The sequence below is a fragment of the Mandrillus leucophaeus genome, unplaced genomic scaffold (assembly GCF_000951045.1).
Source record: "Mandrillus leucophaeus isolate KB7577 unplaced genomic scaffold, Mleu.le_1.0 Scaffold1491, whole genome shotgun sequence".
Classification (NCBI taxonomy): domain Eukaryota; kingdom Metazoa; phylum Chordata; class Mammalia; order Primates; family Cercopithecidae; genus Mandrillus; species Mandrillus leucophaeus.
Window position 1 is genome coordinate 32,305 of NW_012101467.1, and position 25,263 is coordinate 57,567.

At 38.4% G+C, this 25,263-nt stretch overlaps 1 protein-coding gene across 2 annotated transcripts in view; it reads right to left on the bottom strand.

Moving 5' to 3' along the window:
* Window positions 1–6,417: 6,417 nt before the first annotated feature.
* The window catches only part of MTRR (5-methyltetrahydrofolate-homocysteine methyltransferase reductase), a 31,110-nt gene continuing 12,264 nt past the window's right edge, over window positions 6,418–25,263 (bottom strand). For both annotated transcript variants that reach the window (XM_011974824.1, XM_011974825.1), the window contains exons 6-15: window positions 23,367–23,489; window positions 21,341–21,494; window positions 20,500–20,588; window positions 18,007–18,187; window positions 15,900–15,942; window positions 14,393–14,579; window positions 11,456–11,574; window positions 10,347–10,439; window positions 10,056–10,238; window positions 6,418–7,637 (exon numbers count right to left, since the gene is read on the bottom strand). In XM_011974824.1, coding sequence (XP_011830214.1) covers window positions 7,493–7,637; window positions 10,056–10,238; window positions 10,347–10,439; window positions 11,456–11,574; window positions 14,393–14,579; window positions 15,900–15,942; window positions 18,007–18,187; window positions 20,500–20,588; window positions 21,341–21,494; window positions 23,367–23,489 — 1,317 coding nt within the window. In that variant the 3' untranslated portion in view covers window positions 6,418–7,492. The remainder of the gene's footprint in view (window positions 7,638–10,055; window positions 10,239–10,346; window positions 10,440–11,455; window positions 11,575–14,392; window positions 14,580–15,899; window positions 15,943–18,006; window positions 18,188–20,499; window positions 20,589–21,340; window positions 21,495–23,366; window positions 23,490–25,263) is intronic.

A 25,263-nucleotide genomic window follows, 5' to 3' on the forward strand; every position in this document is an offset into this window, starting at 1 on the left:
CTTAAACTGGGGAGGTGGAGGTTCAAGTGAGCCGAGATCATGCCACTGCTCTCCAGCCTGGACAATAAAGCAAGACTCCCTCTCAAAAAAAATAAATTAAAAAAAAAAAAGTATGACACTTTTTTTTTAAATAAAAGGTAATGGACTTGGGATTCCAACAGATCTGGATTTGAAAGTCTGGCTATGACATTTACTACCCCTGACCTTGGAAAAGACAGTTAAACCTTCTAAGCCCCAACTGGCTCATCTGCAAACTAAGAATAATGACACATCTCATGGAACTTCAGTGATGACTCTATGAGACCTGCAAAAGTTTTCTGACATTGTGTTTAACACAGGGTAGGTAGCTCCTTTGATAAGGAATAAGCGTGGTGGAAGTGGGCAGACCCAGTGAACTCCTTGGTTCTGAACTGAGCTTGTTATTTGACCGGACCACTCCTTAGAATAGCGAGTTACACGCACCAGAACACTCGACATAATAAATAAATGCTGGAAGAGAAACTCATCAGACAATAAAATACATCAATCTACTTCATTGAAATCCAGTTTCACATTCTCTCTCACACTAAAATAATAATTTTATAAATAAAAACTTTCCTAACCTAAAAAAAAAAAACACAACACAACCTCTAGTCATAAAAATTTAATGGATGCCAAAATCAGTATTTGGATTTCCATCAAATGTAAGCCCACCACATTTAAAAAGCAAAATGTTAGCATTAAATAAAACATACATGAAAGCCTAGAATTGATTTAATGTCAGTATAAGTAATGCTAAATTAATTTACTAAATTTATTTACTCTCCATCGCTTTACAGAAAGTTCATTACCCATGATTTAAAGGATATTTTTTCTCTTTATTCTGTAAATGTGTATTATTACATTGATTGATTTTTAAATGTTAAATCAACCTTGCATACCAAGAAAAACCTCACTTAATAATGCAATATCTTTTTATATATTACTTGATTGAATTTGCTAATATCTAGATTAGAATTTTTGCATTACTGTTTATAAGAAATAGTAAATGACCTATATTTTTATTTTCTTGTAATGTCTAAGTTTTTTTAATGATAAGTAAAAATCGTATATATTTATGGTATACAACATAATGCTTTGATGTATGTACAGATTGTGGTACCTCATCTGTAATTTTTGATATGGTTATGCTAGCCTCATTAAAATGATTTGGAATTTAAAAAATATATATGTATTTTACGGAAGGGTTTAACAAGGCAAGTTCTCTTTCTTTCCTAAATATTTGGAGACCACCAGTGAAGCCATCTGTCCTAGGGGTTTGTTTGGAAGGTTTTAAATTCAAGATTTAATTTTTAAATAGGCATAAAAATTAAAAGTATTGGTTTTCTGTTTTGCCTGTCAGTTTTGCTAAGGTGAATTTTTCAGAGAATTTGTCCAATTCATCTAGATTTTCAAATAATTGACATAAGAAAGTTGATTATATTTTCTCCTGATTTTTAGTAAGTCTGCAGGATGTGTCACAATGTTCCTTATTTCATTCCAGATACTGGAAATAGGCCCTTTTGTTCTGGCTTATTTTTTGCTAGGAGTATATCAGTTGTATTAATCTTAACCAACTTTTATTTTGCTGGTTTTCTCTATCGTACTTTTCGTTTTTTGTATTTTATTGGATTCTTCTCTCATCTTTTTCTACTTCTCTATCCGTGGTGCTTAATTTGCCGGTCCTTTTCTAACTTCTCAAGATGGGACCTTCGATCACTGACTTTTAAGCATTTTTAAATTTTATAAAAAAGAATGTAGCCCCATAAATCTCCCTTAAAGCACTGCTTTAGCTGCATAATTCAGATTTTGGTATGTCCTTTTATTCTTCATCAAAATAATTTCTAATTTCCCTGTGACTTTTCTTTGATTCATGGAAAATTGTTTTGTGTGTTGCTTCTTTTCCAAATATTTGAGGATTATTCTAATTCCATTTAGTTACAGACTTCTGGTATAAATCTCAGAAAACATGCCCGATAGAGTTGTTATCTATCTTTTTGAAAGCTGGTCTGGCCGGTTGCGGTGGCTCACGCCTGTAATCCCAGCACTTTGGGAGGCTGAGGTGGGCGGATCATGAGGTCAGGAGATCGAGACCATCCTGGCTAACACGGTGAAACCCCGTCTCTACTAAAAATACAAAAAATTAGCCGGGCGAGGTGGCGGGCACCTGTAGTCCCAGCTACTCGGGAGGCTGAGGCAGGAGAATGGCGTGAACCCGGGAGGCGGAGCTTGCAGTGAGCCGAGATTGCACCACTGTACTCCAGCCTGGGCGACAGAGCGAGACTCCGTCTCAAAAAAAGAAAGAAAGAAAGAAAGAAAGTTGGTCTATGCTGGTGATTACTCAGCAGAAACTAGATGATAATTTCCATTCTGAACTTGTTGACTTTAGAGTTGTCATTTAGGTCCAACTGGCTAATTACATTGTTAAAAACCTTCTTTTGAAGGTTTCCAGAGTATTTTATCTGCTTGATCTTCCTGCTACTAAGAGTGGTATGTTAAATTTCCCAGTTTTAATTTGGGTTTGCTTTTTTGTCCTTTTAGTACTGACAACTTCTGTTTATATATTTTGAAACTTTGTTATTAATGGCATACATAGAATTTGCATGTCTTCAAATGACTTACAGTCACTGTGAAAGTATCTCTAGTACTATTTCTTTCTGTGAGTCTCCTTTCTGTGATAACTACACCTACTTTCTTGTTTGTGTGGCATATGCTTTTCCAAATTTGCAAACTTTCTGTGTCTTAAAATGTGTCTCTTCTCAACATATTGGTAGGTTTGCTTAATAAACTTTCATTTGAGTTGTTTAGTACAATTACATTTAACATAATTACTGAATGCTTTCAGCAATACGTACTTGACTTGTATAGGGCGCTCCCTGTAAATAAACCTGAGAGGTATAGATTGATGGGATATGGCTGTGCAGAAAATGTTGTATTAGCTGCCTAATTTTTGGCATATAATGCAGACAATATTTGGCATACAATACAGACATCTCATGACCTAAATAGCTCCTTTTTAAAATAAGTGATACCCCATAAGCAATGCAGGAGTCACATGGTAAATCTTAGTTAGGAAGGACCTAATGCAGCAAGGAAGAACTTGGGGAATGGGATAGGCAGTCCTCTAAAATTTCCTGTACCTTTGATATTAGTCAAGCTTGAGAATGGCTAACATTTCTGACTCATAAGTCTGGTTTAATAATCTGATCTTTTGTATTACCTCAATTCTTTAAGTGGTTGCCTGCTTCAACTACAACAACCACAATAATCCCTTTAGAAGGTAAGCTAGCCATGTTACTCCTCTTGTTACAGGTAGTTAAGACAGGCATGAGCAGGGCAGAAGAGGGCTCTCCCACACATTAGGAATGTTGGGTAATGGTTCAGCAATTATCACAATGCCTCTCTAAAAGTGATAAATTGTGTTTCCTGATGATCTGCACCTGTTGCACTGAAGTGTTAATTGCAGACACCAGGGAGAAGCAACTTCCTGGGCATGCGCATTAAGAGAAAAAATTGCAGCAAATGACCTTCAGGGGCACTCCACAGGAAAAGGGAAGAAAGTCTCAGGTGGGCATGTGCACAGCTTCCTAAACACACTGCGGGTGCTCACCTCCCAAGAGTAAGGGGGGCACTGCATGTGTGGGCAGCCCACCCTAAAGGAAGAATCATGGGAAAAGTGCCAGCCTATAAAGTCCTAGCACCACTGTTAAACAGGGCACTTGACCTTGGTGCCGGTTTGGGTCTCTTCCAAGCATACTCTCCTTTCCTTTCTTCCCTGCTCTAAAGCCTTTTAAATAAACTTCCACTCCTGCTCTGAAACTTGCCTTGGTCTTTTTCTGCCTTATGTCCCTCAGTTGAATTCTTTCTTCAGAGGAGGCAAGAACTGAGGTTGCTGCAGACCCGTACAGATTCACTGCTGGTAACTCAAATACCTTCCACCCTTAACACTCTGACCAAATGGATTTGTATTCATTTAGAGTAAAAACCAAAATGCTATGACGATCTGAAACCATTATCAGACCTCCCCATTTGTCTTCTATAGTCATCACTTATCAGTTTCCCCCTTTGTCACTCTGCTCAATACCCGATGCCCTCCTTGCTGTTCCAACTTGCCTGGCAGTTCTGTCACAGGTGTTTGAACTAGAGTGACTCCATCTTGAATAGGGTCAGGGCAAAATGAGGCTGAGGCCTGCTGGGCTGCATTCCCAGGAGGTTAGGCATTCTTAATCGCAGGATGGAAGGTCAGTGGGATTGGTATCACAAGATACAGGTTGTAAAGACCCTGCCAATAAAACAGGATGCTGTAAATAAGCCAGCCAAAACTTGCCAAAATCAAGATGGCAACAAGTGACCTCTGGTAGTCCTTACTGCTCATCATACGCTAATTTTAATGGATTAGCAGCACCATGACAGTTTACAAATGCCCTGGCAACATCCAGAAGTTACCCTATAAGGTCTAAAACTGGGAGGAACCCTTAATTCTAAGGAAATCCCCACTTCTTCTTGGGAAAACTCATGAATAATCCACCCTAGCATATTATCAAGAAATAACCGCAAAAATAGCCAACCAGCAGCCCTCGGGGCTGCTCTATGGAGCTGCCATTCTTTTGTTTCTTTACTTCTCTAATAATTTATGGACTCGCCCCAAATTCTTCCTTGTAAGAGATTCAAGAACTCTTGGGGTCTGGATTAAGACACATTTCCTGCAACCATTCTATCTCAGGGCCTTCGTTCTGACTTTTCCCTCCACAAGATACTCGTGATGGCTGGCTCGTCTTTTTCAAGTTTTTACCTTCAGAGACTCCCTATAAAGTCACCCCAACCCTCCAAGACTGCAGGCCACACATCCCGTTTACTCTGACTTGTCATCCTCCATAGCCCTTATCACCTTCTCAGACCCCATGCAATTCACAGATTTTATGTCTCTCCTCAACGTGACGTAAAGCTCCCTGAAAACAAAGGTGTTTTAACTATTTTGGTCACTGGGTACACAGTACTTTGTGAAATAGATGAATGAATCCTCCCCTTGGGTATTGTTTCACCTGAATTCCATCTGTACATTTAATAATTTAAGCTATGAATCATCTGCATGTGTTTAAAATGTTTCATTGTGGCCTTGGTGGGTTTTTTCGTAGTTCTTTTTATCACATTAGTCAGTGAACAAGGCTTTATGGGATTTGTTGAGTTTTCCTTTATGGCTTAGTTCATGGTCAATGTTTTAAAATGGTTCAAGAGTATTTGAAATCAACAAGGGTGCCCAGTTTGTTGGGTGTGGCATATATTATATAGTTTGCTGTGAAATCCAAATGCTTTTTATTTTTTATCTGGTAGTGTATGACTCAATAGAACGACTGTTTCAGTTTAACAGTGTAGCTCACTTTAGAATAACCCACAAACACGGTAAGTCTGAACCACAGAACGGAACCGTCTAGGTGCAGTGAGCGTTCTAATCAGAAAAGTCACATTGCAGAACTGCCTACCACAAGCTCTTCTGTTAATTTTATCACTGAGCCGTATGAAGACTGGCTATTAAAAATAATGAGTGCAATAGTGGCTTGTTAGAATAACAGGTTAGAAAAGGTCCCTCACTGCTAACTTCTCCCTACCCCTACATAAACAAGGTTAAAGACTTTATCTAGCAAGGCCCTAGGCTGGTGCCTGAGGCTTAACTCTGAAATACTATGTCCAGTCACTAGGTTAAAGGATGGTTCACAGTAAGGACAAAATTTTGCCCCTGGAGTAGTCACATCCACGTTGTCACGCACCTTGAGTGAACTCTTCCTGCAAGATGTGGTGGAGTGCCTAAAGAGACAGCTGGAACTTCATTAAGCTTAGAAACTAGGTTAGTACAACTGTTTTGTGCCCGATGACTAATAAATCACAGATACTAAGATAATACATTTAAAAAATGATAAATGTATCTGTATGTACAGCAGCATTTATAATGAAATGTATTTTCACTATCACTAGCTGGTAACGCTGCAGGGAGCAGCTGAACGATACCCACCTAAAACATAGATAATCTAGCAGTTTCTAGACATAACTTGGATGCTGTGTATAAACAAATTGGCTTAGGTCAGTTTCCAACACCAAGTTATGATTGACTATTTGTCAGTTTCTTTTTATAGATAAAAGTTTTGGGTCATGTAATTATAGATATTATTGGTAGGTGGACACAAGTTCTTGATTGTTGTATCTTATTAATAAGGAATATTGTTGTCTCTTTTAATGTTTTCACCTTAAGTATATCTTGGCTGATACATACAACTTACACATATAATTATGCATGTTACACAGTACTTGCTTAGTATATGTTCCTATCCCATATTTTTAGATTGGCTTCTATTATAAAATATATAATAATGAAGAGAAGAGATTAAACAGCCACAAAAATTTACATTTTAAGATTATGCCATTTCTTTCAGATCTTTATTTCTCAAAAGGATCAAAAGCCTTCAACAGAAATTTTTTAAATGCCAAGCTATCAAATAAAAATACAATATATACTAGAACAGTGGAAAAAAGTTATCATAATCCTTTGTTATTTTGTTTTGTTTGGGCAAATTATAACAGAGAATTAGACACTGGGAATCTAAAAATACAAGGATACTCCTCAAGTCAGTATTTTAGGTACAGGACACAGCTCGAGTGGTATCAAGATAAAGAGTGTGGGAAAACCCAAAACTGAGCCAAGCAGCAGAAATAAAAGAAGTTTGAAAAGAGAAGAAAAAGGCTGTATCTTTTTACTAAACTATGTATGTTCTGGTACCTGTAAATTGAATGTAAATGTTCCCAAATTCTGAAATTGTGACTTAAAAAAAAGTAATGGTGATAGATAAATCATATGTCAGAGTGAAATTTTAAAATACATTTCATATTTCCAGCATCATGAAAATAAATCCCTTTGTAGGCAACTATCCTAAAATATTTTTTATCAGAAATATAGCTTTAGTAACAAATAACCATTTGATAGTTATATAAACATATAACAGATGTGCTCTACATGTGTAATTTAAGTACATTAATATGAACATTCTTTACGGGTATACATCATACAAAAATAAATCATTTTCATATTTTTTTAAATGTTGGCACTGTAAGTTCACACGAATGAGCTACTCAGTCAGTCTCCCTATTTCAGGAAGCCTTTGCATGGAAGGACAGAGTCTCTGTGAAGTTCTCCGGGAAGTCAAGGAGGCACTGATGGGGACTGAAGGCGGCCTCAGCTCAGGAGAGCCCACAGGCAACAGGGCAGTTCGGGGAGAGTCACAGGCACAGGAAGGGCATAGATGGAAGACGTGTAAAATCAAATCAGGAAGTTTTGTTATATTGTTAAATAATCCAATCCCCACTCCATCTCCTCCAAGAAATGCTAAAAGAAAATTTTCTTTTGAAAATTTAAAGTCCTGGCACTAGTAAAACTGACTTCTAGTACTTTCAGTCAAAAAAGCTTAATTCTCTTTAATTTCTGGTTTTATGACCAAATATCCTGAAGATAGCGTTTTTCTTCTTTTAAAATGGCCAGGGTTTTCATTGCTTCTAGTTTTTCAACTCCAATCTCTTTGCTTATTATTTCCACAAGGGCATCATGTACATCCTTGGCCATATTCTTAGCATCTCTAAAAAAGAAAATAAGATGATTGTTTACAAGCAGGCATTTTTACTAAATCCTCCTTAATTCACAAGTCTAATTTCCTTTGACTGTATCACCATAGTTCTTCCCTCCCTCTTCTTGGAACATCTCACACAGACCTCCCAGCCTCACTCATGCCCAGGCCAGGCCTTCATCTACGGTGACTGTTGTAGGAGGCAGAGCTGACCACACGATTCTACAGATCCCAGTCCTCCACAGGCTCCAGGTCCCGACAGTAGGCCAACAATTTCCTAGGTGTCAGAGAAGCATCTGAGGCGCCGCCTGGTTCCGGCCCACCTGCTGGCTCGTCCCTCATTCCCTGCCTTCCACTCTCAAAGCACACAGTAGACTTGTACTCCTGAAGGGAACCAGATCTCTTGCACACTTCTAGGTCTTTATGCACATACAATTAGTAACAGACACCTTTATCGAGGACTTAGTATGTGCCAGGTCCTTTTGAAGTGCTTCTACCTCTTAACTCTTCAGTTTACAAGACAGGGGAGGTACCCCTCCTGGGTGCTCTTGCAGTGCTCTCTGGAACACTTCCGACGTTAGAAACGTCTGTTTATGTGCAGCTTTCTCACCAGGGAGTAAGTTGTTTGAGAGGAGGAGGTGTAACTCACTTATCCTCTGATCAGTCTGGATGTGTGCCCTCTCCAGATCTTTATATTAAAACGTGGTTCCCAGCGTTAGAAGTGGGGCTTGGCGGGAGGCGTCTGGGTCATGCGGGCGGATCCCTCATGAACGGTTTGTTGCTATGCTCGCTGTAATGAGTAAGTTCTCCCTCTGCGTTCCCGAGAGATCTGGCTGAGAGTGTGGCACCTCTCCCTACCTCTCGCTTCCTCTCTTGCCATGTGAGGTGCCTGCTCCCCCTTTGCCTTCTGTCAGAGTGGAAGCTTCCTGGGGTCTTCACCAGAGGCAGGTGCTGGCACCATGTTTCCTATACAGCCTATATCAGCAGTACAGGCTGTATCAGCAGTACAGGCTCCCTCCCTGAGACAGCAGTACAGGCTCCCTCCCTGAGACAGCACCCTCTTGGCTTTGGGACAATTTTGCTTCTTTAGTGGCTGTTCCTTCTGTCTACTTCATTCCCGCTTCCCTGATAGGCCGTCAATGTTCAAGTGACCCAGAGTTTCCTTCTGAGCCCTCTGACCACTGCTATTAATGCTTCCAAGTGCATTTCACCAATGTGAAAAGTAAAGCACCAATGATTGGGAGGAGTTATTTCTGGAATAATGTTTTAAAAGAGTCTGGACATTTAAGATACTCTCCAAGTTCTCAATTACCAGTCATCTGTGATCTGTACAATTAACTCTGCCTCTACTATTTAGAGGTACATCTCTAAAACTCTGTATTTGACCACCAATGGCACTGTCCTCGCCAAACAAAATGCAGACTAAATACAGACTAAATACTTCATTAAAAGCTAAGGAAAATGTAAACCAAAACAATGTCTAGAATTTTTGCCCTTTATCGACCTAAAGCAATGTTTTTCAATTAGGAGTCAAAATCTATTGAAAGGACATGAAATCAACTTAGTAGCCAAAGCTAGCTTTTAAAGCAAACTAAATAAAATGGAAGAGAAATGATCAGAATGTGTTATAAAAACTAAAGAGAAAATGTTGTTTTGTTTCATGAAACTTGTTTCAATTGTATTTATACATATGTTCTGGGTCAGGATGCCAGTATTTTGTCTTCTGCATTACAGTTGGAAAAAACAAAAGAACCTGACTCAGAGAATGTGTTGAATCCCAGGAATGTATTTGGATGAAAAAGTGAATTTCTTACTTCAAAAATTCTTTTTCACTGGCAGAAATTTTTTAAGTCTCATTAAAATAAGCAAATAAGTGTTAAACAATTTTTCTTCCGCAATTATGGGTTTCTCTAACAGATTTTGCCTCAGAAAGTAGATCAAATTTAGTAACACAGAATGTTTCTGGGTTTTTGTCAACTTTATCACCATGAATTATGCCTAGAAGAGAAAGACTCCTAGTATCCACATTCTCAGGGTCAAAATCATACTTTTTCTTTCTTAGTTATTAACAGTTCATAACAGCACAAATCACCTATTCTTATATACAACAAAATCAATCTGGAGATTTCAATTCACATGATTAATGTTGTAACATGAGTGTAATTTTCAGAGGCGAAAAACAGGTATGTAAATGGTACCAAGAATGTACAATGCAAGCATTAACTTTCACCACTATTTACCTGATAATAACAACTTCTGGGCTAGTAAATATGTCAAAATCATTTCAGAACTGTTATTTCTATTCCTGTACTTAAGAATCAAATGTCTCATCCCTACATATCTAGATTATTGGCTTCTCAGTCCTTTGTTTCTTCTACAGACATCACCGATGGCCCTCTCCTACCCGACTTAGGCACGATAACGACTCACCCACACACATAAATACAGCCGTTCTCGTGGAGGAGGATTCTCACCACCTCCTGGCCATGAAGCTGGATGTTGTCTTGCACATACTTTGCTGTGGCTTCCTCCTCCCCAACAGGAGCATCTCTTGAGAAGGAAACCTTTAGATGAGTTAAGATCCCATGCTTAAGGAAATGTCTGAGCTCTTCTCTGAAATATAATATATAATGGATCACTGAAAGGTTGTCAAGTTGAAAAAGTCTGAGAATTAGAATTGTACACTCAGCGGTTGAGTGCAATACTGGGATTGTACAATACCTGAATAGATAATCCCTATCCTTATGCCTGCAGCCAAAGAACAACCACACTGCTCCAAAGTTTCCATCTGGCTGTTGTTCTTGGAGTTTCTCTCTAAGTAGGAAAAAAAAAGTTTAGGTGTGTGATATAAGGAATATGTAAAACCAATCTCTTTCATTAGGAACTATCACCAACAAACTCAGACAGATTTGTAAAATCCACCTCTGCAGTTGAACATTCAGTCACTTAATCAGCGTTTTACTCTCCACAGGCTGTCATGGCCACTCCAGCAGGCACCACGCTAGGCAAGTGTGTGGAGAAGCGGCTACATACGACGTACACAAAATGAGGACAATTCAAAGTATCACACTGTGAGATCCAGACAGAGTTCTACATTCAATAATATTAATAGCAATTTTATGAATAAATGAACTCTTACTATGGAAAAGTGGCACAGGGCTGTGAAAGGTAGAATGTGTAAAGTGTCGATGAAATGATGACCACACTGATGAGACACAGACATCTGTGATCACGCTTTTGCTTCCTTAAGGAAAAACTTAAAACGAAGTAAAATAACTGTCCAAAGGACAGGACTCTACTGAGGAATAGTACCCAAGACTTGCGCATTAGTTGTCAAATATAAGCAGAAGTACAATTTGATTTTATTTATTTCATATCAAATAATTCTGTTCTGATATAAAGTTACACTTATTAATATTCTGTTGAAAATTACTGATGTTTGAGTTTAATGTTGAAACTTTTACTATAATTGGATCTGTTACTACCAATTTTATCCAATTAAGGGATAGATACAATAGCTGTACATCATCACAGTACGAAGGTAGGCCCAATATTTGTCCCCAACCACATATGCTATAAACCACACTGTAGCTGAGAAAGGAAATACTAAAAGTGCCACAGTTAAAAAAGGAAGTTCTAGTACAAAGCAAAATCTCTACTACATTGTGTGTTTCCTTTTCCCATGCTGACAAATTATGTTATCACACATTGAATAATAATTTTTTAAATAAAAATTTTACAATCAAAGTCCAATTATCCTAAAAACGACTAAAGAATCCAAAACAGTTCCTCAGGAATACATTTTCCCATTAGCCAAAAAAAGAACATACCTATGTTGTAGGAACCCAATAAACGGTGCTATGCCAGTTCCTGGACCCACCATTATGATGGGGATTGAGGGGTCATTTGGTAAGTGGAAATAATTTGTTGTTCGAGGAGAGATGGATATCTGAAATATTAAACCAAATGTGGTAAGCATGAAAGAAAACCTAGGAAAGAGTATATAACCAACACGACCTTTGCTAAACAAATCAGAAAGGGAAAATTCCCATCAAAGAAACATCACTAAATAGCAGCATTAGATTTTACTGAAACCATGAGCACATTTGTCACTACAGAAAGAGTTTGTCTTGCAAATTTTTCTTTTCTATTGAAATAAAAAATGTTTTAAAAAATGATAGGCATTGTGTCTTTGAGGTGGAACACTAAATAGACAATGATCAAATCATGTTTCTTGGTCCATGGATAAGATCTGCTTTCTGGTGGGCAGACAACAGTATATATTATGGAGAAAGGGATCCTAAATATGAAGACAATAAAGATTAGCATCACGATGAGGTTGAAAAATTTTAAATAAAAGTCAGGCACCTTAAAAAGAAATTAAGGGGCTGCTCCAAATATTCTAGAGAATGGTGCTGTATTTGCTATTCCGGGTCCAATACTACCCAGAATTATTTTTGTCATAACTAAATAAATCATATAACTAACAAAATCTTTTTGTTAAAATTTCAAAATATATTTCTGAATCAATCTGAGTATATTTCACTTCCAGTTTCACTCACATATGCAAAAGTCATAGTGAGTGGTACCGAGGTTTAAGAATGACAGGATTCCCCTCCACCTTGCCTGGCGGTGAAATTGTATACATTTTAACTTTTAACTCAAGGACAACTGTAGAAGTAATGAAGAGCCTGAACACCATACCTTTTAAATGAAGGAATGGCAGAGCTGTGTCTCATGATTGCTCTTACTTGGGAATGAAACTAGTTAACATTACATTTGCCTTATTCGCTTCATTCATTTAACAGATTTACTGAAAGTATTCACTATGACAGGCATTAGGGATACAGAAATGAACAAAACAACACCCCTGTCTTTATGGAACTGACATTCTAGTGAGAGAAACAGAAAACAAACATACACATTACCACGTATATCCACAGAATGATGGGTAATGACTTCCTAATGTCTTAGGAAGCAAAATTGCACAGGGTACGGAAATGATGGGTGTGGCAGTGAGCTTGTAATTCAAACACCAATGCCAAAGAAGGCCCATGTCTACAGAGAGACCTTTGGCCACGATGTGAATCAAGCTAGTTAGCCATGCCACAGCATATTCCTGGCAGAAAAGACAACACATGTGCAAAGGTCCTGTGACAACAGCACACTTTCTATGTTTTGGGGCTCTCTTCCTCGAAGGCTGTGGTGCTGCTTCACTTGGGGGTCTATGTGGAGAGAGTATCACGGCAGCTGGGAAGAAGAGAGACAATCTATGCCACACCCACAGGCTTAGTGCTCCTGCTTAGATGTGGCAGATGTCCTTCACACAGCCAGGCTGAACACCAGTGGCAGGGTTAATCTGTGAACAACTGTACTATCTGCCGTAGTAGGGCAGGGCATGTGACAGGTCTTGCAAAGGTCAACATTCTCTATAATTTGTAATAAAACATGGCACAAGCACAGGGAATTTCAGAGAGTTTTAAATTATATCCTTCACATCTGCACTTCTACTGCATATAGATTGGACAGTCAATAAAAATCTGTTAAAATGGGGAAGGAAGGAGGAAGACAGGGAGGGAGAAAAGGAGTAGGTGAAAGGCACCCATGCTTAGTGTTTATGATACGTGATGTACACACATTGTTTTTAACGTTCTGGAGATCATCTGCTATCTTTATACAATCACCATGTGACATATACTTGTATATCAGTACTATAATATTTCTTCTCAAAAAATAAAGTTTCTATAAGGTTTCTAGTATTTTGATGTATAATGAATATACGATGTATAGTGAACACAGTAAAGCGCCTCTCTGTTCCAGGCAGCAGACTGGAAAAATACCAAGTTAAAGGGCAACTTCAAGCAGCAATCATCCCTCATCCTCTCAAGTATATCCCAGGAAGTCCTAATTCCCCCTAAGGTCTATGAACATTTCACCTCTAATAACTTAAAGAAACCAAACTTGTCCTAAGACAACGTTCCAAGTGAATCACTGATTTCTTCATTACCATGAAGAAAGAGGACTTCATGATAAAGCCTGAAATGTTGCTTTATTTCAACCATTCTTGTGGACAACTTTAAACTGTTCCCTACACACATGGTCTCGAAATTCTGCTGAGTGCCATATCAAAACATAAAAACAGGTGTCACTAAGTCCAGGTGTAAAGTGTCCACAATCTGTTGAGAAAATCACATAACCTTTTACTCCTAGGTGTGGTCAAAGTATTTACTGAATTTGTGCCATTCTCAATAATGGCACAAATTCAGATGTCAGACACCACAGATAACAAAAGGAGAGAAACAGGGATGCGGGAATCCTACTAGCCAAAACTGGACAATATAAAATTAATCCTTAGTTGCCCTCAGACTCCCATTGTAAAACTACTTATTTGAGAGGCAGTATACACCTTAAACATAAAATGAGACTGTCTCTCATCACCCCCCTTAAATACTTCTAGACTCTTCTCCAGCCCTCCCTAGGCCGATGTACGAAGAATATCAACATAAAAGGTCCTCTTTTCCATGAATAGGACAAGCAAAGACCGTACTATATAAAATTCATGCTTGACATATTCAGAAAATACACACACTAGTTGGAGAGTAAATGGAAGTAAACAGTTTCTGCTCTTGCAATAGAGATTTTAAAATTCAAGAACAGCATAAATGTTCTTATGATAGTAATGAATGATGTGGGTGAGACATTGCTTTTTTCTAATCAAACAAAGAGTATGAGTTAACAAGGTTGAGGTGAAGGTACTAATTTCTCACCTTAGGAGCCACGGCTTTCCTGCTGTCTTCATGGGATGCATGTGTGTTTGGCTGAAGAACGGAAGCAACCAACAAGGCCAGCCAGCCTGTGCACACTCCCTTCCGCAGAACCTCTGTTGGGGCAGTAGACAGAAATTCCACAACGTTGAAGACAAAATGGAGCTTCCCTGGGTGAAATAAACTTGAGCTGCAAAGATACACAGACAAGTTTTGAACTCGGTATCAGTATGACTACACACATGGGTCAAACCAATCCTTTTTTCACTCAGTTTAGAAATATTTCCTTATAGGCTCTAACCTACCTTCCAAATCCTCATAGAGGAAAGCTATCATTACATAATTAAAAACTGCCCCCAACCCTCACACTCTCACACCCTATATTTTGTGTTATTCAAGAAAGTTTCCAATTTTATTTGCTTGCACTAGGACTAGATGAGATTTATAAAAAGTAATATGCCCTAAGGATCTTCATGTAAAAGACTCATTCAGTCAATATTATAAAGACATTTTACCATGTGAAGAAATGGGGATAAATTCTAACAAATATCCATACATTATCTACCGGTAAGATCACAAAACTTGCAAGTGACTGAAGTATACACCCAGAAAAGAGAAAACTAAAAATTCAAAGTAAAAACATCTTTAAAAGACATCCCTACAAAAACAGATTTCTTTTCACATTACAGGGTATATAATGCGAAAGAACTTGAGTTCATTCTTAATTCCTTTTTCAACCAAAACAATGGCGCACTTTCTTGTATTATTATTAATGAAAGGCAAAACAGAGAGCCAGACGGGAAAACGGCAGAGGTTATGCAATGGAACGAAGGCCAGAGGGAGAATGCTACAAGTCAGTGCTCATCAAATGTTTCTTTGTTTTTGTTTTTTGAGACAGGGTCTCACAATGTTGCCCAGGCTCAAGTGCAGTGGCGTGATCTCGGCTCACTGCAATCTCCACCTCCCGGGTTCACGCTACTCTCCCACCTCAGCCTCCCGAGTAGCTGGCGCCCGCCAACACGCCCGGCTAATTTTGTTTTTGTATTTTTAGTACAGACGGGGTTTCACAGTGTTAGCCAGGATAGTCTTCATCTCCTGACCTTGTGATCTACCAGCCTCAGCCTCCCGAAGTGCTGGGATTACAGGCATGAGCCACCATACCCAGCCTCATCAAACGTTTTATAGTGGAACTTTTCTGTCTCCCCTACCTTTTGCTGCCATTCAGTGACGGGGGCTGGGCACACCAACAGAGGAAGCATGTGGAGGAGCCTAAGACTCCTAAGTGGGCAAACAGTGCTGGGCCGTCAGGAGCCACCCAAGACGTTAAATTCTATGAAGTCCCAGAGGACAGGAGCTCTGTGATTCTTCTGCTTTATTATGCCTGGTACTGTCTTCCATAAATCAGCTAAGTTTTCACTGAATAAATTAGTAAACTCTAAGGATTTGGAAGTCTGAGTGCCAAAAGATTTTGGACAATGACGCTATATATTATGTGAATGAATATTAGTACCTTGCACACGAATATGGTCTGGGTTGGAGTTTAGGAAGATGTTCTAGAAAAAAATAAAAACAAGCAATTATTAATTCACTACTACTGAAAATAACCTTACCTAAAAAATAAAAAATCCACATCTTATTTAGAATACTCAAAATAAATCATGTTCTAGTTTTAAATCATAGTTAAGAGCATGTATAAATTCTTTGCGTTCAAGTAAAATATTACTATTTTTTTCAATTCGTAAAGTTAAAAACGAGATAAGACGCATTTCCTTACTCTTGTCAGTATTTCTATCCAAATGCTAAATTTTGAAAGCAAAGGCTCCTAGGAATGGGTCCATGAGGCGGCTTCAGAGGCGAGGAGTCAGCAAACTCTTACTAGGTATGTGCAGTTTTCTGCAGGGAGGTGTCCAGTTTTCAGATTTAAAATAAAGTCATGATCCCAAAAGATTAAAGGCTACTCTTTCAAGAATTACTGAAAATACTTAGGCTTGAAGATTTTCCATCTTACATTTAAAATAATTAAAGTGTTTGGTTTTTAAAAAATCATAAAAAAAATTCAGTGATTTCAAAATACACAGGTATTCTTTCAAAAGCAGGTTAAATAATCTGTATTTAAATATTGAACTATCCACTAATAAACTTCGAAATGTTTTATGTTTTGGTATGTTTTATTTTTAGCAGTTACTTAACTGAAAATCTGAAAAGGTCTATGTATAATGGCTTAGAGTTTTAAACATCAAAATAAGGTTCAGTAGGGTGTTCGACTTAATATTAAGCTTTAGATATTTTAATTTTTCTTAAGGAAATTAGAAAATAATATAATTTTTATAAGTCCCAATGACTTTAATTTTTTTATATAACTATGTAATATGTGGTATTGTTACAAACATTCTAAAAGGTAACAAAAAATCTATGAAAAGAATTGAAATAAAATAGTATATGACAAGAGAACTTTCCACTACTACTTAGAACTCCCCACCCTGTGTTCTGTCATCCTAATCCTGCTGTGGTTCCAAAGACTTCACTGGAGAGGGTGAGAGGGCCAGCCTAGGACAGGATGGCGAGAAGAGCGGCCTCATTCAGCAACATGGTCTTACCTAAATTTTGGGGAGGTCCTAAGTGGAAAGAACACTAAGAAAAAGGAGGAGAAATCAGGCCCTGACTTGCAGAGGAGGGTGCCTTTAATTGTACTGGGCATCGAAAAGGATCTTGCTGGCCTAAGAGTAAAAAGGACAATACACATTTTGGTGTCACCAAAGAAAAATGCAAATGTTAAACGCATGACAACTTACCACTACGGGAAAGGAGGTGACAAAATTATAAGCACAGGAAAGTAATAAAGGCTTTGAAGTCCTATAAAGCACCCAGTCTTCACCCCAGTAAGCATTTTCAATCCCTTCCTGAGAGCCACAGAGAGGCCCCCTGGACATCGAATGCTCAGGGAAAACGCTTAGGTCTCTTCTGTTGGAGTATGAGGACTAGAAGAGTCACTCTGGGCAAAAAAATGGGTTACCTTTCATCTGAAATGGGATGGTTCTCTGCCTGGCAGTACCATGAATATGTCGACTTGCACTGGTACGACATAGGCCCCTTTTGCTCTTGAAGGACCCTCGATCTGGACTGGCTCAGATGGGGGCATTTCTGCATTCTGCACACAGCACAGACTGCATCAACCTCTATCAATTCAGTATGATGTTCATTAGCTTTGAAAAAGGTAACTTTTTAATAGAAAGCTCATTTTTAGACATTTAGCTAAACAACCTTTCTGAAAAAAGTTAAATTAGAAAAGATGCTCAATTCTGAGGCAAAAAAAGAGAATAACAAGTGACTCTACTAAGAGAGAAAATGATAGTGACACTGCTGGAAGGAAAAAAAAGAAAAACCAAAGGTTTGGAAGGGGAATTGTGTGACTTCTGGAAGGGCACACAGATGTCACAGCACCCTGAGAACAAGATATAAGATGTTTACACCAATCACCACCATTCATTTAGATGTATTCTTTATGCATAGAATACAAAGGGTAAGACAAGAGCAGCAAATTTTCTTTACTACAGAAAGGTGGCCCGCCTGTCAGTGCACGAACAGCCACCACAGTGCTTGTGAAAGCGACTACTCACCAAGCAGGAGACTGAGTGGTGGCTGGCAAGAAGGGAAAGCGAGGAGGAGATCCAACAAGCAGGCGCAGGCATCTCGTACAAAGCGGCTATAATCGGCTGCCCCTTGTTTACTGCACAGCTCCTGTAGCCTGCGCTTTTCAGCGCTGTCACTGGTATAGTCCACAAGGGCTCGCAAAAATGCCTACAAAAAGGAGCCCGCCTTAAATTATGACACAATTTGTGGGTAGAGCTATTAGAATACTCAGTTCAGTGTCTTCCTGGGGATGCGCCCAATTACCCAAGAAAAAAATGAGAAAGCCACTAGGAGCTATTGTTAGGAGGAGGGAACTTAATTTACCATTTGCTTTAATGTTGACCTGTTTGAAAAATTTCACAATGTAAATAAATAAATAAAAATAATAAAATTCTGAATCCCAATTTTCAAAGTCTACACTCCCGAACAAAACATCAAACTTGCTAATAAGAATTTTTTATTTCAATGCAATTACAAGCTATTAATTACATGCATACATAGCTTATTTCTCAAGGGCTCTTTAGGAACAAAGCACTTCAGTGTCATTATTCGCATCAAATGCTATGTGAAATGCTAATGGGTACTGCTACTTTAAATTCCATGGCTCAAGACGATTATGTCCTGGACTTCCTTAACAGGGAGGACAAAATCACTGTTCCCAAAGGAGTCACAGGTTTCCAAAGGTTTAGCTGAAGAATCTCTGTCTAAAATACCAAGACACTAACAAATTACACCAAATGCCAAACTCAGTGTTGAACAAAAACAAGGACTCAGGACACGCTGCTGAATGGACGCCCCAAATCTCTGCTTAGACTTTTTGGAAGATAATAAAAAAATCCATCAATAACAGTTTGTAAACTCTAAAGCCAATACAATCTTCTAAATTAAAAGCTAAAACAGTCACAATTTTAAATCCTTTAACATACTTTTTTCACTTTAGAACTACGAAAACTTTATGGTACTAAAACAGGAAATACTGCACTGTTTTTGGAGAGCAAGCTGACAAACATTGTTACAATTTAAAATGTAAATATTTTTAAAACAGCAATTCTACTCCAAGGAATTTGTTTTACAAATATACTTCAAGTAAGTGTCCAAAAATTAATACAAGAAAGTTTGCCTTTTTTAGTAGTGAAAAAGCGAAAATGACTCAACTGCCCATAATTATATCAACAAATAATGGTGTATCCACGGTATCCATTAAAACTCTTTCCATCCTGAAATATACAGATTCTCGATTTAAGTTAAAAAGGCAAGTTATAGAACAGCACATACAATATGGATCCCCATATTTTCCTCAGGAAAGCAAAATTCAAGTGTTAACTCTGAGGGTTTGATTATAAAATACTTTGGTTTCCTAGGTTATTTCTGTATCCAGAATTTTTCCAATGAGCATACTATTTTTGAGGAAAAAAAAAAAACAGGTATACATATATATACACACCAATATATATACACACATATATATACACACACACATACACACACACACTTTACACATATTTTAAAAGCAGTAGAGCTGAACCAAAATTGTGACTTAATCGGTAAGCTTTCATCACAGTAAATTAATTCTAAATTTACTCAAATTACATCTCGAGCTGATTACCAGGAAAGGAAGATGGAAAAAAAATATATATATATATACACACACACACACACACACACACACACACGTATTTAGAGACAGCTGAGCCTCTCTCTAAAGTAGTTTACTCATCCAAGACTAGAAATGCAATAAACACATTAATAAAATGACACGAAAACCACACTGGGGAGATGGTGGCCTAATTACAACACTCTCTATGCTCACTGATGATACAAGTGTGGCAAGGGACATGTGAAAAATTTTAGCCATTAATGGCCACTTCAGGTAACTGGTGAGAAGAAATCAGTTACAAGTAGTTTTAAAAAAACAGTTCCTGGTACAATACTGACATCTAGTGGATTGTTCTACCACCAAGTTCATCTAAAAACTGATTATTACCTACCAAAACCCTTCCATTTTTCCTGAAGCATTCTGTTACAGCAATAAATAGTTACATAGTATTACACAAAGGAGATCTTAACAACTGTAGCAAGTTGCAAGTGGTGGTGGTGGGGAATCCTAAGCTCGCATTAGCTTTCTGTCACCAATTACAGCAGCAGCAGCAACGTGTACCTGGGTAACACAAGGTCAACTGCAGTCACCTCCATCACTGTGGAATGTGCTACACAGTTAATGACTAGTAAAAATAAGACTAAGAAAAAGCCCTATTTAAACTTCATTTCAAACAAAAATTAAAATGCAAATACAACATAAAAAGATTTGTATATGATAGTTATGATGATGGCACACACCTGTGAGAACTAATATTAAAAACATGCTATCAAGATCATATTTTTTAAGACTGTAAAGGGCAGATTCTAGATTTGTTTAATCAATCCTAAACAAAGCTAAGCATATTTTAAAATAGTTACCTGAAGAAGAGAGAAAAAAATACCTTTTTAGGAATTGCTCGGATTTCAAGACACCAGGTAAAAATGAACTGGAGAGAACATCTCGCAGGTATATGCTGGGGTAAGGCAGCTCCTTTCCAGGTAAAGACGAGAAAGGGGTTCATGACATAGAAGATAAAGAATAAAATGTTTTACACATTCCCCAAAACACAATTACTGTAGTACTTCACAGCACATCAAAGTGCAATACGACTTGTGGCAATGTTTATTCAGTCAAAAAAATTCCCCAAAATGAATACAGTGAAAAAAACTCCACCTTACAAAAAAAGAAAAATAAAAGACTATAAATTCAAGATAGGCCATATAAAAGAAAGGAAAATTATTTAAAATTAAGAAACAAAAAGCTAAAAAGATAGCAGTACTCCATTAGCATTATTACTCTCAAAAAATCAATTTAGGACTAATTCAAGATTCTAAGTAAACATTTATACTTTGAAAAATAAATAACTTAATTATGGATGAAGCAATTATTTTATATAATAGAGCAAAAACAAACATACTATGAGAAGTAAACATAATAGGAAAAAAAATTTTTTTAAAAACCTAGGCCAATGCTTCTCAAAAACTACATTTACACTCATTTTTCATGTCCACAAATGTCCAATAATCAGAACATCCATTATCTTCTTATTCAGTGTAATTAACATGAAAGTTAAGAAACTAGCAATACCAGTGTATGTCTGTGTTCCCGGACCCTGATGCACAGCTGAGCCCCAGGCATCTGTGCAGCCACCACACAGGACACTGAACCTTAGAGCCACACTCTCACCATCAGCTCCAGTCACTGGCCCACAACACCCTACCGTCACAGCAGCAGGGCTGTACCTTTCTTCTTTGTGTCTGTCTTTATTTTCAAAAGGACGTAGTGCTCTCTCTTATCTTCAAGCTGCAATCTTTGGAGTAGGCTTTGTACCTCAGAATCACTGTTAGGACAGATTACGCTGAAGGCATCTCCAGGCTGATAGGAAAAGTCTGTTTTCTAGGGAAGAGCCAAAATGGGAAAAAAAAAAAAAAAATCCATTATATGTGTTACATAGTTTAAGCTATAGGGGAACAAAAATGTAGTTTTCAATATCATGATTTTAATATATGAACTCAGAGAGAAAATAGAATTTCAAAGAAAAAACAACACAATTTTAAAAAGTAAGCCCAACTAACCAAATAAACATATTTTCATTATTAGCAGTTACTATGAAAAAGAAATCTGGCAGTTATCCAGTGTTTTGCCTTTTATCATTGCATACTTAAAGAATGGAAGTCAGACCTTCCTTGTTCTCTACAAAGTAAGGTCCTATGGCATTTTCAATAACCCATGTAAATATAAAAATCCCTCTTACAAAAACACAGATGTACACACACACGAAAACATACATTATGACCAAAAGAAATTAATTATGATCAAAAGCATTGGTTTTCAATTTTCTTCTCCTTACTTCACTCTTTTCCTTTAGGGGACAGGAAAGGGTACTTTATTTCCTTAAGTTTAAAACATTACACCATCTGGCTTGATACTGGCTGTGAGCAAACATGGGCTGAAAAAGCCACCACTTCCCAAGTCAAGTCTATTACTAGGCCCATTGCCTCTAAGCCCTAGAGTGATACAGATGCAGGCTACAGCTCTGAGAAGGAGCCTCTCACAATGACACAAGCTCACATTTCTTGCCAGCAAGGGCGACAGACTGGATTAAGCACAGACCAACCATTGCCTCTTTATGACAAAAATGTAAAATACCAGAACAAAAAATATTTCGGTGTACATAGTACTAATATTTATAGATGCAAAACCATTTAGTTTTGACACATTATATTTCTTTTTTTCTATTAGGAAGTTCAATTAAATCTACACAGACGGCCTTAATGTGCCCTTGCTTTTCTGAAAGAACCCACTTAACCTCTCAAGACTTTCACAAAATAAAGGGTTGAGCTAAATGACTTTGAAGAGGTACTCAAGCACTTATTTTAGAATTGTCGATCAGTTTCTTAACCTAAGGTCAATGGATTCCAGCAGGGTGTGGAGGGTGGGCAGGGGGCCCATGGACAGGGTGCATAGAGGCACATCTCAGACTAAAACTGTATGTAAATGTTTCTATATACAGTGGGCCCTCCATATCCTCAGGTTCTCCATCCTCAGAATCAACCAACCCTGGATGGAAAATATTTGGGAGGAAAAAAACAATAAAAAATAACAGTAAAAATAGTGTAAACTTAAAAATACAGTATAGCAACTACTTACATTGTGGTTACCGTAAGTAATCGACAGATGACTTAAAGTATAGGGGAGGATGTGCACAGATTACATATAAATACTATAACATTTTATATAAGGGGTTTGAGCTTTGAGGATCTGGATATCTGAAAGGGGTCCTGGAACAAATCCTTCAAAGATACTAAGGGACAAGTGTAATCATTTTTCGGTAGACCTCTTGTTATATAACCAAGCACCATGCAGCTCAGCGCACCTAACCAAGCACACGCGGCTCAGCGTACGTAACCAAGCACCACGCGGCTCAGCGTACGTAACCAAGCACCACGCGGCTCAGCGTAGGTAACCAAGCACCACGCGGCTCAGCGTAGGTAACCAAGCACCACGAGGCTCAGCGTAGGTAACCAAGCACCACGAGGCTCAGCGTAGGTAACCAAGCACCACGAGGCTCAGCGTAGGTAACCAAGCACCACGAGGCTCAGCGTAGGTAACCAAGCACCACGTGGCTCAGCGTACCTAACCAAGCACCACCCGGCTCAGCGTACGTAACCAAGCACCACGCGGCTCAGCGTATGTAACCAAGCACCACACGTCTTTCTGCACATCTTGACAATATTACTGTGCTGAGAAATAAATTTTGCAACTTACTGAAATGTCCAATTCTATCAGCAGAGTGGTTTTTATGGCATCGTTCGTAGTAAGTTGAACTGCCTTTGAAATTGGAACTTGAAAAATTGGATCTGCTGAAGTCACAGATGCTTGGCTTTCCTCCTTTAGAAACAAATGGGACAAAATGTAAGTGCAATTTTCAATTATACCCTTCTTTCGCTTAGTGACTATGCAAGATCCATAGGGACTTACAAAATCTCCTGGCTACTTAGTATTCATTTCCAAGGTAAATGAGTGCAGACATATGGAGCTAGCTTTTCAGAAAAGAAGCTCGATGCTATTTCAAACTCTTTATCTATTAGACATTAGAATTTCTGAAATACACTTAGAAAATACAAAATACTGGCATTTTCACATAAAGATCTAGTAGTTTTCCTAATAAACTATGTACAGGGAAACAGTATGTATGCAAATGTTTCAGGAAGGAGAGGAGATCTTAAACGATGTGAAAGAGTTTAAGAATGCAACGTGTGTGTATGTGTGTGTGTAGATGGTCACAGGAACCCCCTAGTGTGGGGTAATGCTGTTCATACGGCTGCTGAAATATGGCTTGTGAAATATGGCTAGTGTCACTAAGAAACAGAATTAATTTTAACAAGTGTTCATTAATTTAAATTTAAGTAGCTATATGTGGCTAGCAGCTCTTGTACCAGACATAGTAGGTCTTGGAAAACTGCAAAAAATCCCAATTCTTTATAATACTCCCTACTCCTTTTCTATATTCCTAAGTTTAAAAACAAAATATTTTAACAGTACTAGTCAATTAATCATGGATAAGTGGCTATATGGGAAAGCTGGGATGAAGGGCAGTTCTGGGTGTCTGGGGTGTGGGGGTACTGAGATGTACCCCTAAGAAGACTGCCTTCTGCAAAGGCTATGGCAGTGCTGATAATGACAATCTCTGCCACCTGCAAGAACCACTTCAGCATTCTCACGTCACACCTTGCCCCTGCCCACACCTCCTTTCAGAGGCAGCCCACATCCAATGTCTAATCAATGACTACAAAGGTCCAGCCTCTTTGTTCCAACTCAGGACAACTCTGAAGACCCACCAGCTCCAGAAAACCCTGTGGGATTGGCTGAGGCCTTTGCTGAGACTGCACAGCAGCTCAGCTTCTTTCTGTGCCCAATCCTGCTTCCATCCCTCCATGCCCAAAGATGATGCTGTCAAGAGGATGCCCTAAAAACATCTCATTGTTTGACTCCTGGAACCAGCCTGTGACAGTGCCAGGGTAGCCTAGGAAAGATGCTAAAATGGAGTCTGGAGCTGGATCATCTACCTGGTTGATAATGAGACCACCACACTAGTGAGAGAGCAGACAGATGGTACCAGCACACAGCAACAATGCAACCGTTAAGTAGCAGGGAGAGCCAGTGGAAGCAAATGCATTACCTTGCAAGATCCATCAGGTGCTTGAGAACTATGGAGAAACAGTAGAAGAGAAGACTGGTGGGACTTGGGGGGGCTACTGCTAAACTTCACTCATGCTTGAAAAAAATGCAAAAAGCTTAAATGATGAATCAACAATTAAGAAGTAAGTATAAAAGCCAGGGGACATCCACAGGAGCTTAGAAAGACACAGTCATCTCATACAGCTCATGACAGCAAAGGCAGAGAAAGCCAAGGAGTAACTGGGAAAAAAATTCTTGAATACCCAGATTCCCTTTAAAATCTTGACTACCCAGAAGCCCTTAAAAATCTTGACTACAAAGAATCCCTTAAAGATCTTGACTACCCAGATTCCCTGAAAAATCTTACTACCCAGATTCCCTTGAACTCTTTGAGCCTGCAGATGCGGCCAGTCCTTCCCATGAAGAGTAAGAACTCCCTTCTCACATCTGGATGGTGTAGGGACCTCTGCCCACAGCATATGCC